At 44.4% G+C, this 15980-nt stretch overlaps 1 protein-coding gene across 1 annotated transcript in view; it reads left to right on the top strand.

The window, feature by feature from the left end:
- UPK1A (uroplakin 1A) overlaps positions 1-15980 on the top strand; it is a 28115-nt gene extending 12135 nt beyond the window's left edge. The window contains exons 3-8 of the mRNA XM_033914749.1: positions 688-888; positions 1010-1084; positions 4386-4493; positions 9663-9842; positions 11187-11270; positions 14443-15980. Coding sequence (XP_033770640.1) covers positions 688-888; positions 1010-1084; positions 4386-4493; positions 9663-9842; positions 11187-11270; positions 14443-14487 — 693 coding nt within the window. The 3' untranslated portion in view covers positions 14488-15980. The remainder of the gene's footprint in view (positions 1-687; positions 889-1009; positions 1085-4385; positions 4494-9662; positions 9843-11186; positions 11271-14442) is intronic.

The following is a 15980-nucleotide window of genomic DNA, read 5'->3' as shown; positions in this document are numbered from 1 at the left end:
ATTTTTTTCTGAGGCCCTCCAAGTACCTACAAATCCAAAATGTGGCCCTGCAAAGGGTTTGAGTTGAATGTGGCCTATAGGAAGAGGAGATGCAAATGTTAAGAGCCTTAGCCAATATTCTTGATATATGCTGGCAGGCTCTGTGTGAGAGGACTGTGAGGTAGTTGCTGAGGAGCTTTAATTATTTCTGAATCAGATACTTAGAAATTCAGATAAAGCTGAGGTTGCTCAAATTTTGTGACTGTGTGGTAAAAACTGAGCGGATTTTATATCCGAAGCACTTTTTTTTTTTTGTTGGGGGGGGGAGGTCCTGGAAGGGTTAGCTTCCAGGACATGTAGTTAAAATACATGGCCTTTAGCCTAAAAAGACTCTGACTTTAGCCTGCATTCATCTAGGGAGGTTAGGGTTTTTCCATCCTTTCTTCTGTTGACAGATAGGATAGTAGTAACCATCTGGATCTTCAGATGAACTGCTGATTCAGACAGGTGGCAAGGCAATTCAGCATTATGCCTCCCCCCCCCCCCCCATTGTTAGGGTTGTCTTCCGATTGTGAAACTCAAACAGTGTCAACTTGTATGAACATTCCTCAAAGGTGGCATTCCTCAAAGGTTTTGTTTTCAGTTTCTGTGAATGCAGGAATTCTGACCATGATATACTCTTTTCTTCCCCCTCATCTTCCATGGTAGATGGCAGGTTTAGCTCTCTTTGCAGAGACCATATGGGCCACAACAGACCCCTACAAAGTGTACCCGATCCTGGGTGTAACAGGCAAGGATGATGTCTTTGCCGGTGGCTGGATCGCTATCTTTTGTGGCTTCTGCTTCTTCCTTCTGGGCATCTATGGAATCGTGGCAGCAATAAGGGGCAGCCAGACAATGGTGATGGTGGTAAGTGCCAACCTACTGAATGATAAAATAGATACTTGCAATATATTAGGAGACATTTTACCATTTATTTAATTTGTTTTGTGTTTTGTTGTGCGTTTGTTTTTTGTTTGTTTTTTTGCAGTACCTCATCTTAATGCTGATAGTCTATATCTTTGAATGTGCCTCCTGCATTACCTCCTTCACACACAGAGACTATGTAAGTACTGCCGCTCACACCGAGGTGCGGTATTGAGTATCTGAACTCCTGAGATGGGAAGCCTAGCTATCGGGTACTAGCCATACTCTTCCCTAGTTGTGGCCCTATGGAATGCGCCCTTACATGAGTGTAGGTGCAGTTTGATTTTTGTCTGTTCTTTGTAGGACATACAAATGCAGTAATTGTTGGCTGATTGGTTTTATAACGGGGAATAAAATCTCTTCAATAAATCTCAGGTGCCAGGCTCAACATGGGCCAATAGAAATTGCACACTGCACCTGAGATTTCATGCTCTTTTCTCTCCCCCTCCCCTATCCCAGCTTGAGCCACACAAAAGACATGCAAGCTTCTGCACGATTTAAGTCTCGTGGGACTTGAAACCACAAGGCGAGGCCAGCCTAAACTCCTGTATCCCAAGAAGTTTTGCATAAGAGTTAAATCACAGCAGTGTACTAGGAAGAGTGGGTTGTTCGGCTTAAAAACAGCCCATTGGATGAGCAGAATATATTGGGCGAAGGCTTGGGGGAGTAAGGAAGGGTTGTTGAGAGAGCTAGATGGAAAATTCTTATCTGGTGCTGTCACGCAGCTTGACGGCATGCTGTGGTTAAGGGAACTTCTGCTTTTTTGCTAATGGCTTTGCAAAGGACCTAGAAGAATTGATTTAATAAAGTTCCTTTGACCAAACAGAAAACCAGCCTTATGGGCTAATGCTCAAAACCTAAACTCTGGCGCAAAAGGCAACTAGCACTGGCATTAATCTCTATAGAATGTTCAGAGGGCTTTAGTATGGGAAACATGTCAAAGATTAGTATAAATAGTATTTTTAAACGTAGTAAAATAAATGTTAATGAGGTCACTTCTATTCTCTCCTATTGCTCAGTGACCAGTATGTGAAAGCAAAGCCACCCTTACTGCTGAAAACCCAATGCTGACATTGGGACTTTCTTCTCTCCTCCCTCTTCCCTCTCCCTCCAGACCAGTGGTCCATCATGCCCAGCAGTCCGCTCCCGTAGCAGCCCATAGGTCAAAGACCAGTGCCCTCATTGAATCTAGCCTTACCTGGGTACATTCTGGTTCAGCAGGAACTTGTCTAACTTTGTCTTGAATCTCTGGAGGATGTTTTCCCCTATAACAGCCTCAGGAAGAGCCCTAAACTAGAGAATGACATGGTGATTGTTACCCGCGGCTAGCCAGCCGCACGCTTTCAAAAGAGCCATGCACACGCGGCTGCTCAAGTTATTCAATCTTCTCCTCTGCTGCAACATCCTGTTTCCGGTTGCGTCAGAGGAGAAGATTGAACAACAGAGCAGCCACGCATGCGGCTGGGCAAAAAAGAAAGCCAGCAAACTCGACATCTAAGGTGAGGTGGAGGGAGGGAGTTGACTGAATGCTGCAATCGGGCGGGAGGGGGCTGCTGGATCGCGCGTGTTCCCAGCTCACACTAGGAAGGAGGGAGTGGGAGGGAAAGAGATTCTGGGCCAAGGGGATGAAGAGGGAGAGAAAGAAACCCACAGCAGGAAAGAAAGGGGAGGACAGGCAGGTGAGCCAGATGCTGGAAGCAGGGGGGGGGAAGAGGGAAAGAAGCTAGATGGGGTTGAAGAGAAAAGACACATTGGTGTGGAAGAGGAAGACAGGGGAAATCTGGACATAGGAAGGTAACAGAAAAAGAGGGGAAATTATGTGCATGGGGCATAGGGACAGAGACATAAAGGGGACATACATGCCATGGGGATGGTATATGGACACGTGGGACGGGACAATGCCAGATACATAGGGGAGATATTAGAAATGGGGAAAATAGGAACACAGAAGCGAGATTGTTTGGGGACCGAGCTCCCAGGCTCCAGCGGCTTGCACAAATTACATTGTAACATGCCATGAAAGTAAGAGGGAGGGAGGTAGATAGATAGGCTGCACGAGGAGCTGAAGGGTGGTAGAAAGGAACAGATGGTGAAGGAGGGAGAGAAGGCTGGTGGTGGAAAGGAATAGAACAGACATTGAAGGAGGGTGGAGAGGAACAGACCCTGAAGGGAAATGTGGAAGACAGAGTGGGGAGAAGACACTGGAAGGGAAGAAGACAGATGCCAGACTATGGGGGAGCGGAGGGAAGAAGATGGGGTGCCAGACCAATTGGGGGAGGGGGTGAAGGGAGAGGCACAGTAACAGAGCAAATGGAAGACACAGAGAGAAGACACACAGTGGATGGAAGGAATTCAATGAGAAGATAAGGAAAGCAGAAACCAGACAAAGGTAGAAAAAAAATTATTTATTTTCTTTTTCTTTTTTTTTGCTTTAGGATAAAGTAGTATATTAGTTGTGTTGATAAAAATTTATAAACAAAGCCCTGCCAGTTGAACATCTTTCTCTAGTTCAGCAGCCAGAACTTTCATTTATAAGGAAGGAATAAGCTAAATATTGCAGTACTGAGGCTTATATGGATGCTGCGGGGACGGTGACAGGGCGGTGAATGGGATGGCAGTGACAGTGACGGGGCAGTGAAAGGGATGACGGTGAAGGGAATGGCGATGAAGGGGATGATGGGCCGTGAACGGGGCAGTGAAGGGACAGATTTTTCCCCCATGTCATTCTCTACCCTAGACTATTAAATTTCACTGGCTGCCTCTCGGGGTGTCTGTCAAATCTGCCTTGATTTTAGAACTTACTGTATTGCTCATGACAGAGCCTTGTAGCAGGCCCCTTATTTACCTCAAACCCTTTCACATTCTATCTAATTAGCTGCTTTTAGGGTCCTTTACCTAGGATTCTACCTGGTTGACTGTTTTTTGTTTCTTGTTTTCAATTTAAGATCTTGTTGAAAGCCTTGCTGGCACCATTTGCAGGATTAGAAATCATTTATCCAACACTGTCAAAAGTCAGCTGCTAAAAATGCTCATGATTCTGGAAACTGCACTAATCTGTTTTTAGCAGGGATTCCACAAATGTGCTTGCCATCTAAGTCAAAGACTTAACTGGTATAATTCTCTGCCTCCCTGGTTTCACTCATAATGAAAAGGAATAACATCTTCCTACGCCTATCCTCTTTGATCATTTAAAAGGTCACAATGCCAGTAAATGGGATACATACAAGGACACTTTCCACATCAGCCCTCCTTGATTTGCTTGGGTCTTGCTGGGTCTTCAACATCTTAGATGGAGATCTATCTTTTTGCAGCCCTACATGGTGTGGCTTCCTTTTGTCCTCCAAGTCAATTCTTACTGAGCAGAAGCATAACAATTCTTTTTGATCATTTAAGTTCTCTTGTCACTAATGTATATAAAGTCTTGTTTGCTTGATTTGCAGATGGTCAACTCCAATATCATATTAAAACAGATGTTGACTTACTACACTGATACAAGTACTGCTCAGGGCAAGGAACTGACACGGGTCTGGAATCGTATCATGCTGGAGGTGAGAGGCTGAACAGGTTTGGGATGACACATGGCAATAAAGCTGTTTGGTTCTGGGGTGGGAAGAACTATTGGCAAGGAAGTCCTTAAAACATCTACATTATGGACCCTTCAGCTGGGAGGGGGTGTGCAGTAAAGTATGCCATGACTGCATACACAGTGGAGTGTTGTTGGGGGGGGGGTTGGCAGGGGGGGTCCTTGGGTATATGTTAACTAGCTTATGGGCCTAGGCATGACTCAAAAAGAGGCCAAACAAAACGAATGCTTTCAGCTGAAACCGAAACTACAGCTGAAACCTTATTGTCCAGTTTAGGCCAATGATGAAACTAGAAACTAAAGTTTAGTTGTGTGAATGTGACCCACTGAGGCCCCTAGGGATTGTTGGCAGCCCTCAAATAAACACACAGAAGATTACCCTGCAAGCATTGGCTGACTACTGGGAGAGCCATTTTAACAAGGACTTCTCAAGTTTGGCACATTTTAGGTTCCCTAATAAATGCAGATGTAATTACAGTAAATATCCCCTGCGAGAGGACATAAGAATTGCCATACTGGGACAGACAAGGTCCATCAATTCCAGTATCCTGTTCCCAACAGTGGCCAACCCAAGTCACAAGTACCTAGCTAGATTACAAGAGTATGTGGTAAAAATCATTACCAGCTCTGTGCTTACTCGTACTGTACAAGTAACAAAAGTAGCATTGAGATGTTTCCCATTTTGTATTTAAACAACTAGCATGATATAGATTTTTTTACCAAAATAGGGTAAAGGAGTCTAGACCACAGTTCTTCAACCGCCGGTCCGCGTGCCGGTCCACAGAAAATTTCTGCCGGTCCGCACAGGGCCGGCGAGATCAAGTCGGCAGTTAAATTTCCTGCCGACTGCGGTTCCTGCTGATTAATGTTCCTCCCAGCCTCAGGCGATCAAGATAGGCTGCCAACGTCGGGGCCATCCCTCTGTGAGTCTCGCCTGTTCGGAAACAGGAAGTTGAAACAAAATAGGCGGGACTCAGAGTGGAGGTCCCGACGTCGGCAGCGTGTCTTGATCCTGCCGAGTTGCTGAAGAGGGCCGCGGGGAAGTTGCGATTATACCGGAGAGAGCTGCAGATTCAGGTGCAGGTGGAGGGAGATGGTCAGCGTGTGCAAACAAGATCCTGGGGAGCCTTCACAGTGGCTGTCTCCCCTCCCACCAGCTCTCCAATTTGCCAGGGCAGTGATTTACCGGCAACTTCCTGCAGGCAAGTACCGAGAGCTGCTGGAAGGGGAGGAAGCCACTGTAGGAGGCTGGGAAGGTCTGGAAAAGGGAGAGCTGTTACTGGACTTGAAGGGAGTTAGAAGGAGAGATGCTGCTGGGAGGGGAGGAGGGAAAGGGATGGGAAGAGAGTTAATGTTGAATAGAGGGAGGAGGGAAGGGAGAAGAAGGAGAGATGCTGCTGAGAGGGAGGAGGGAAAGGGATGGGAAGAGAGTTAATGTTGGATAGAGGGAGGAGGGAAGGGAGAAGGAAAAGAAGGAAGGAGGGTAGGGAGAAAGAAAAAAGGAAGGAAACAGCTGGCAGGGAGATTACAGGAGGGGAAGGGGGTCAGGGTGGAATGGAGAGATCAGATGAGAGAAAGGGGAGAGAGAGGAATGAGAAAGTAGAGAGACATTGATGCTGGAAAGGGGGTCAGCAGAGAAATAAGAGAGGGATAAAGATGCTAGATCTGGTGTAAGAGAGATAAAAATGAAGAAGGCAGTGAAGCTGGAATGAATGATGTAAAAAGGAGAGAGGATATTGGACAAGGAAGAGGGGCATAGAAAGAAGTCGGATACATATGGAAGGGGGAGAGGGCAGACATTGGCTGGAACGGGCAGATGCTGGAAGGAAAAGAGTGAAAAGAAGATGAAAGCAGAAACCAGAGACAACAAAGGTAGAAAAAAATAATTTTATTTCTATTTTGTCATTAGAATATATCCTGCTAGAGACATAACTGGGGACTGCAGTATTCTGTTAGCATGATATTTCTATGTAGTATTCTATAATAACTTGGTTTGTTCAGTTTTCTTGGTAGTAAAGGGGATATATGTGAAGGGGAGGGGAGACAGGGGTTTTGTTGGTCTATGCTCTGTATATTTGTATTTATAAAATCACAATTGTTCAGAATATTGTTTTTTTATACTTTAATAAAATACGTGCAATATAAAATCATAATTGCGGCTTGTGCAGATGGGATCAGATGGTTTGCGGGGACCGAGCTCGCGGAGATGGGGCATAAACGGGGTTTTTAAATTTTAGTCCTAGTAGTTTGCCGGTCCACAAAATAATTATTTTATTTCTGCCGGTCCACGGGTGTAAAAAGGTTGAAGAACACTGGTCTAGACGCTGGTCTATACTGCAGACAGAGCCGGATTAAAGGGTAGGCCCAGTAGGCACTTGCCTAGGTCCCGAAATTGTCAGGGGGGCCTGCTGAAGGAGGGCAAATAGAAGACACCTTTCCAATATTTTGTTTTCTTCAACGGCAACGGGCCCCCCCCTTGCATCAGCAACGGACACACACACCCCCTCCCCCCCTCATCGACGGCAACGTGTCCGGATCAAGTGACTTCAGAGGGAGTGGACCGGTAGACACAGGGAGTGGTTGCAAGGTCCCGCGATGACTGCGTCTGCTGGCTCTGATCGGGAAGAAGTGACATCAGAGGAGGATGGACCGGCAGACGCAGTTATCACGGGACCTTGCAACAAGTCCCCCATGTTTGCCGGTCCACCCCTTCTGATGTCACTTACTCCCTGAGCAGAGCCTATAGTCATCGTGGGACCTTGCTGCTCTGAACTTTGGAGGGAGAAAGAAAGGAGCATAGAAGGGTGGTGGAGGGAGAGTAAGGGGGCAGGGAGAGGAGAGAGTGACATGCTAGACCATGGGGGTGTGGGAGAAGGAAGGAGAGGAGAGAGATGCCAAACCATTGGAAGAGGAAAGGGAAAGAAGATAGATGCCAGACCAATGGAAGTGAAGGGTGAGGCATACAGTTTCTGGAAGGGGCATAGAAGGAGAGAAGATGCCATATAGAAGGAGCAGAAAGAGGGTAGACAGTGACTGAAAGGAAGAGAGTGACAAGAAGATGAGGAAAGCAGAAACCAGAGAAGACAAAGGTAGAGAAATTTTCGATTTACTGTATTATTTGCTCCATAAGATGCACTTTTTCCACCCCAAAAAGGTGGCGGAAATAAGGGTGCATCTTATGGCGTGAATATCCAAACCTGCTCCCCCCCCCCCCCACCAGGTTTGTTTTTGTTTTTTCATTCCATCACCTTCCCTCGCTAGACATGGCTGCGTGCCTGGTCCCCACAAGCAGTGATGGCTGACGCGGCTCGAATCCTCTTCCCTTGCAGCAGAGTGGCGCACAGGGCTGCCTGCCCAATCTCATGCCGCTTCTGCGAGAACTCAGTTCTTGCGAGCCAGGAAATTCTTTAGAATCATTCAAATAGTGTCCAAGTCAGTATGTGTAATTTTATAAGAGATGAATTTACCTTCAAGCAAAATAACTTCCACTAATGAAACCTGAAACTAAAAACCACAGTGCTTTTACAATGGCTGACTATGCACCATATTTGGAGTGACTGCTGATGTCATCTCAGGAATTGGCTTCTCCTTTAAGAAACTTATCTCAAGTTTACAGACTCAGATACCTTTAGTGGCGCTAGAAAAGGTTCAAAGAAGAACGACCAAGATGGTAAAGGGAATGGAACTCCTCTCGTATGAGAAAAGACTAAAACAGTTAGGGCTCTTCAACTTGGAAAAGAGACGGCTGAGAGGAGATATGATTGAAGTCTACAAAATCCTGAGCGGAGTAGAACAGATACAAGTGGATCGATTTTTCACTGTCAAAAATTACAAAGACTAGGGGACACTCAATGAAGTTACAGGGAAATACTTTTAAAACCAATTGGAGGAAATTTTTTTTCACTCAGAATAGTTAAGCTCTGGAACGCTTTGCTAGAGGCTGTGGTAATAGCAGAAAGGCTTTAAGAAAGGTTTGGACAAGATCCTGGAGGAAAAGTGCATGATCTGTTATTGAGAGAGAGACACTGGGGAAGCCGCTGCTTGCCCTATATCGGTTGCATAGAATATTTCTACACCTTGGGTTTTGGCCAGGTACTAGTGACCTGGATTGGCCACTGTGAGAACGGGCTACTGGGCTTGATGGACCATTGGTCTAACCCAGTAAGGCTATTCTTATGGTCTTAGTATCAAAGTTTTTAGCAGGAATTTATGTGGAGCACTCTTATTTACTATGTAAAATACTTTTCAAGATAACTGCATCACTTGCAATCACATTATATACATGCACACAAAAAAAATAGCTTCCCACCCCAGTTTGGACAAGAATGATGCCCATGTTGGTTCTACTCTCAAATTCTGTAGCTTGTCCTATTTTAGCAGTCATGCAAGATTGTCATCAAAGGTCACACATATAGTAGGCTGCCTATACTGTAGGTGTTTGGTGTGGGAAGACACCTAGGGATACTTAAGCTTGCCCATGGCTGGGGGTGGGCATGGTTTCACCTGGAAGTGGCCTTGGGCGAGCTTAGCAGCCATATTTCAAAAACTAGATGTGGCCTGCCAAGCTAATCGCAGCAATGGAATCCCTGATCAGCTGAGCCAGCAGGCCTACCTGAAGCTGCTGCTTTGGGGAGTCCTATCAGTTCAGCTGATCAGGGAGGAGGGGGGGAGAGAGAACCCTGCCATCAGCCCTCCCTCCTGCCGGAACCCCCACCCCTGGAATTTCTGACCCCCCCCCCCCCCCAACAGGTGACACCTCCTCCCTCTGTACCTTTTGTAGAAAAGTCAGGCTGGAGGGATGCTTACTCCTCTGGCTGGTAGACCTGCCTCTTCAAACTGGTGAGTCTTCCTCTTCCAGTGTATCCTGGGATGCAATGGGTGTAGCCTAAGACTCAGATTAGGAACTTTGCCCTTTCTATATGGAGAACACTAACAACTTCACTTGCATTGCAATTTGGCAGGGAAGCATCTTGTGCCTCCCCCCCCCCCCAACGCACGCACCCTGTTCTCCTTGAGCACAATAGCCAGGGTTATGCCTCCTTTGATTGGCGAAAGATTTCCAAAAGTTGAAATTGGCTTCAGCTGGACTGAGCAAATTTATGACCTATATCCACTTTTTTTTTTTTTTTAATAGAAAAACTGTTGTGGCATCAGTGGCCCAAAGGACTGGGTTGCCTATACCTCCACCTTCCGTGGACAGTTCAGTGAGGAAAAGGCTCCTTGGCCCTTCCTTTGTTGCAAACGTGATAGCAACTTTGTCATCATGAGTGAAGATGGGTGCCGCGTGGGACATACAGACTACATCAACACCCAGGTAATGGGAAGGAAAGAATCTAACTGGCTCTTAGGACATCAGTAAAAGCACTATCCTAAAACTTGTGTCTATTCTAAAAGTAGAAAGTACTTGGGCTCTTAAAGTGACTTAACCGGGCAGCATAGCTCCTTGCCCAGTTAGGCAGGCCCAGACAATATCTACCGATATTAGCAGTGCTTAACTGTACAGCACCACTGAACATAAGTATGAATCTCCCCGTTGGGTTGATCAGAGGGTGAAGCCATTGGCCAACTGGTTATTGGTCTGAATATCACCAAGTATGCAGTAAGGACAGCAAAAATATTGTCCTAACACTTTTTTTTTTTTTTTCTAAAGCAAACTGAACATTGGTCTGAATATTGGTTAGTGCTCCATTATCCTCTAGATAGGGGCATCAGGTTTTTGGTGCCTGGGCCTACCTCATATGTCCTGTCTAGTAGATCCTATGGGCATTATTGCTGCCTGTTGGACCTCCTAGACCACCAGAGATTGCAGGTAGGCCTGTACTTGGGGCCTTTTGGAAGTGGGGGTAGGAACTAGTGAGTTAAGGGCACCTGCTTCCCTTATGCAGGTCCTGGCTGATATTCAGCTCAGACCCTCCATAAGACCCAGCAGCAAGTACATGCCTGCATAGCCCCAGATATTCAATAATTGTTCCCAGACATAGCCTGGCATTGAATATCCAGGCCTAACTTGGTCTGCAAAGGTCAGCTTTAAAAAAAAAAAAAAAAAAATGCTGACAGCTACCCACTGAATATTAACTAGTAGTGTTCCCCCACAGAGTCGGTCCTGGCATACACCCTTGCCTCGAGGAAGTACTGCCTCAATGTATGCAAATCTTTCATGAGTATTCACTTAGATATCCTGAAAACTTGACTGGCAAAGGGGTACCCCAGGACTGACTTGAGAAAACACTGGCCTAGTCCACTACTACTCAAATAGTTGCATTGAAAACATATTTGTAGCTCTTAAAAAAAAAAAAAAACTTATTTCAAGAGAGAATCCTGAGGGTTTTTTTTACAGCTTTAGAAATTGGGCAGATGTCATACATAATACAGAATCAGTCCTGATACTCCGATAACTTCAGGGGCTGTAAGAGGCAAAGGCGGGTGAGTTGAAGTACTTGGAGAGGTGTGAAAGAGTTTGGAAGGAGGGCGAATGAAACTTGTTTTGAAATAAGTCTGTAATCCCTGATGTAGTTTTGGGGCTTGAAAGCATATGTGCCAGCACTACCTGCTACAAAGGAGTATAGAACAGAATATGGACACTAGTCAATGTGTTTTTCTCACAAGGTCAGAATATTCTGGCATAGAAGCAAAGCATAATCTCCTCTTTCCCTCGTAGGGATGCTTTGATCATATTGGTCATGCTATTAACAGCTACACCTGGGGCATTTCCTGGTTTGGATTTGCCATCCTCATGTGGACCGTGAGTATTAGAACTGATGTTTCTGTAGTGGTGGTGGTGGTACTTGAAAACCAATACAGCTATTAAACTGTGCACAAATCTGTAATTCTATAATCTTGGGAGATAAATGTATACAAATGGCATTAGTGCTTACTACAATTGTAGAAGGTTGATATGTAGCCGGTGTATTGAAATTCCAGGCTTCTGCTGATGGTTGTGTGCTATTAGCACTTAAGGTGGCTATGGGCACCACATAAGGTAGGGTAAGACTCCTCTTATGCAGTGACTTTGGTTATTTTGGGGTCATTGCAGTGGTGGAGTCAAGCACTTAAACTGTCAAATCGGCTGTAGATGCTAACTGGTTTAAGTGCTGCTGAAAATGACTAGTTGGCCTGAACAAGCAACTTAAGTCACGATGTCCTTTCTGGCCAGAGCACGCACGCCTACACACATATAGTGATGTGCAAATTCCCTCCTCCTTACTTCCTCTGTCATTGCATATATTGGTGATTTTTAAACAAAATCTAATTGGACACAAAGAACATAAGTGCAACAGGTTTTTAAATAAATCTGTTCCTTTTTAAAGCAGTGGTTCCCAACTCTGTCCTGGAGGACCACTACTAGCCAGTCAGATTTTTAGGATAGCCCTAATGAATATGCATGGGGCAGACTTGCATGCTCGTTAGCTCCATTATAAGCAAATCACTCTCATGCATATTCATTTGGGCTATCCCAAAAAACCAGCCTGGCTGGTGGTCCTCCACTGCTTTAAAAGATGTGATTATCAACATCCCATATTGCTCATGTAAAAATGGCTGCCCCTAAACTTAACTGGCTGCACCACATAGAACAGCAATTGCAACCAAATTATTCCTATAATTTGATATTGGTCTTTTGACATTGTTTAGGCATCTAAGCCTACTCGTTGCAGAACTGCTTTAATTCAGACATGCCTGAGCTACTCATTTTGGGGTCTTTCCATAGCATCTATTGGGTTCAAGTCAGGACTTTGATTAGGTCAATGCAAAACTTTGTACTTTTGTTTCTCCTCAGCTATTCAGATGTACACTTGCTTTTGTGTGTCGAATCATTGTATAATCCAACTACACTTTAGCTTCAGCTCAAAAATAGAATAACCAGACATTCTCGTTAAGAATTTTTTTTTCTCTGTACAAGAGGGCGCAGAAAAGTTCTCAGCCCAACCAACCAACTTCTGAGCGTTCATTTGTCACTAACTTAAGTGTTATCTTCCATTAAGTGCCAATTTGCAGAAATGGAATTCTGTTTTTGACATTGCTTCAAATCATTGATTGAACCATACCCATGTCATTCCCATTTTGGTAGGGCTGAACTTTTCAGTACCCCCTTGTATAGTGCAGAATTCAATTTAATTTTTTTTTTTTTTTAACTAATGGTGAATTTTCCAAGTCCTAAGGCAACAAAGCATCTCCACATCATAGCTACTACCCAGTGTTGTGCTAGTTATTCTTACAAAAGTAAGCAATTACAGTTACTAGTTAGTTCTCAGCTTAAAGTAATTGCTTAGATTAACTAATTGCTTTTCATTTTACTGCTACCACACCCATGAATTCTTTGTAGTACATGAAGAGGTAAAATATCCATCTTATACAATATTCACTTTGGGGCTGTGTATAACATTTCTTGATATGAGTTTCCACAGCTGGTATCGGACTTGTTGCAGGTTTACGGGTCTCGCTTCATCTTTGGTTTCTGCTTGAAAATGTTTTCAGCCATCATGCTGTGGCTTTCTTCAGGGTATGCTGTGAGGTCTGCAGTTTGCCCTTGTAAATAATTGGTCTCTTTCACAGTTGGTCTCTTTCACAGAATGGAAAAATCTCTGGTGAGTTTAAAGATGTTCTCCCCGTGAAGCTGGGTTATATGTTCTTTGGAGCCCTTATCTCGGTTCCTGCCCTAGGCCCCTGCATACCACCACCCCTGATACTGAATGAAGTAGCCTAGCCCATTATCTTTAAACTGACTTGCGCACCAAAAGTCAAATTGGTGACCAACTGACTACCCTGTTCCCAATCGGGTCAGAGGACCCACTATTTACAAGGGCAAACTGCAGACCACACAGTATAGCATGATGGCTGAAACATCGGTTTCTACCTGACAAAGATACAGCGAGACCTGGAACCCTGCAACAAGTCTTGATGCTTATTTTCAGGGAGGTTTGACCAACTCCTGCCAACCACATCCTCTTCCATGTCATGTACTAGTTCCTCTTCAAAAGTAATTAATTTTTCACTATCCCAGTAACTATCCAACTCACTCAAATATAAATCGGCCAAAATATAAACAGTAACCTTCTCTACCCACCCCAAAAAAGGTTGACTTGAATATAAATTGGAGTGGGGAAGAAGTTAATATTCAAGTGCAGTGCCCTACCAGGCTCTGCATCCAGCCCCCCTTACTCCTTCCCTCCTGATGCCTTGCAGGCTTCCACTGGGCCTGCTGTAAGTCTTGGTGGGCTAGGACAGTAGGGATCCTTCCTACCTCTTGTCCCAGCTGATTCTAAGAATTTTTACCTCCCTCCCACCTCCCCCATGTACCTTTTAGAATTTCTTGTGGTCCGGCAGGAGCAATCTTTTAACTCCTGCCTGTACAGAGCCGCTGTGGTGAACCATGGCCGGAGCAACCTTTCTTCATTCCTGCCCGTAAAGAGTTGCCATGTTTCTAAAGAGAGATTGTGCTGGCTGTGTTCAGTTAGCTGAACCAAATTATCAATTTTTTAATTTGGTCAGCTGGTTGAGTAAAGACAGTTTCTTTTAATGTGGGTGTTGGGTAACCTTGTTCCTTACATTAGTTAATAACTTCTTGTTTCCTTAGACCAGGGGTGCCCACACTTTCTTGGCTTGCAAGCTACTTTTAAAATGACCAAGTCAAAATGATCTACCAACAATAAAATTTTTAAAAACACAAAGCGCACTGTACGTAGAGAAAATGTTAATTATCACTTATATTCGGGGGAGAGGGGGGGTTTCAGATGTCAAGGCAAGCAATTTTAAATATGCAGTAACTATACAAAAACTATATGCTTGGTTTTATTGTGCAAATTAAATGTACATACAAGAGCTGGAATAAGTTTGTAATGGAGAAAACTACTTATGGTAAAGGCCTTTTTTTTTTTTTTTTTTTTGTCTCTTCACTCATCTTTCTTATTTCCCCTTAGCTGCTGGTAATGCTTCTGACCATGTATTACTACACAACCCTTTGAGGAATCTTCTGCCAAGGACTGTTGGAGAAACCTGCAAGAAGCCTTTAAAAAAAATAATTCTATGGGGGAGATTTTAACATGAAAATATGTCCTCGGTTCCCTTGATTTTTGCTGTAGGGGACATATCGTGAGATGTGTGTGTGGGGGGGGGGGTTCTTCTTCTTTAGTTTTTACACTGAAAAGCATCTGCCAACTGGCACATGAAGCATATTTAAAATAGCTTTTTTGGCATAATACTTATTCAACCTCCCCCTACCCCCTCATCTCACTTAACACCCTGCTTAGTACTCTACCAAATGTAACAACTCCCTTGTGCATATTGAGAAAGCTGACATGGTCATACATGGATAATGGACGAGCTTATAACCCCTGTTTGTGTACAGTATATAATTATTCTGATACATATCGGACTGGAGCTTGGCTACACAATTCCTCACCTCTCTACCAGAGAAGCAGTCAGTGTTTCATGTGCATGAAACTAGGCTTTCGGAGAGTATGATTGACAGAAGCAAGTGTTCTCTGTGCTGTCTAGATCTTCTAGTTTAGCAGTCAATAGAGAATGACTCGGGGACAAATTTGTCCCTGTCCCTGCAGGAACTCAAATTGTCCCGTCCCTGTAAATTGTGTTGCTGTCCTTACCCCATTCCTGTAAGCTCTCTCTTAACTGCGCAAGCCTCGTTTATGATTTTAAAGTGTTTGAGGCTTGTGCAGATGAGGATGGAGTTGACAGGAAAAGAACTTGTGGGGACAAGATGGGGAAAAATTTGTCCCTGTGTCACTCTCTAGGAGACAACTAACTTGATTCTCTGACTCAGCCTGTCCCTATTTAGTCTCTTGCCTTCCTCCTCTTCCCTTAATCCCACGGCTACTGGGTGCCCTTGCATTAATTCCCGACTTGCAGCAAAAAAAATTCCCCCCCCTCCCCACTTTCACTTAGTGGGTGCCCTGTCTTATACAGAATGAACATCCATTTGAGCTCCAGTCACTCATTTAGTTACTACGTTGAGGACATCAAAATAGCCTCGGAAGGCTGTAGAGGTCATTCTCCCTCCTGACACAACCAGCTCATAATTATCAAGCTGTAGCCTTTGTTTTTTAAATGTGGAAAAAGACAGATTCTGTAAGCAGAAAGAATAGATTCTAGCATACGCAGAAACAGTGAGGGGGGAAAATGGATCTCTTGATTGTTTAGAACAGTCGGCAGGCAAACAATCCAGTGTAGCACAGAGTTCTTTATTCTACTACGATTCTATGATCAATGCTGAAAAGCAGATTCTTGTCGCATATAAGTTGTAAGAGATCTACGTTGTTTGAAGGATTTAATGTGGGTGATAGACAGAAGGGTCTAGGCATGAAGGCTCCTCACTATAGTGTCATACCCCCAATTATAACTGTTAATACGTGTAATGGGCTCAGGGAATACAAGTTTTTGCATGCAAAACTCCTTGTATCTGAATTTCGTCACATGTTAATAAAATCATATTTTTCATTAA

This window comes from Geotrypetes seraphini, chromosome 11 (genome assembly GCF_902459505.1).
Source record: "Geotrypetes seraphini chromosome 11, aGeoSer1.1, whole genome shotgun sequence".
In the NCBI taxonomy this organism is placed as follows: Eukaryota; Metazoa; Chordata; class Amphibia; order Gymnophiona; family Dermophiidae; genus Geotrypetes; species Geotrypetes seraphini.
Note: the sequence above shows the minus strand (reverse complement) of the source record. Positions and strands in the feature narration are given on the sequence as shown.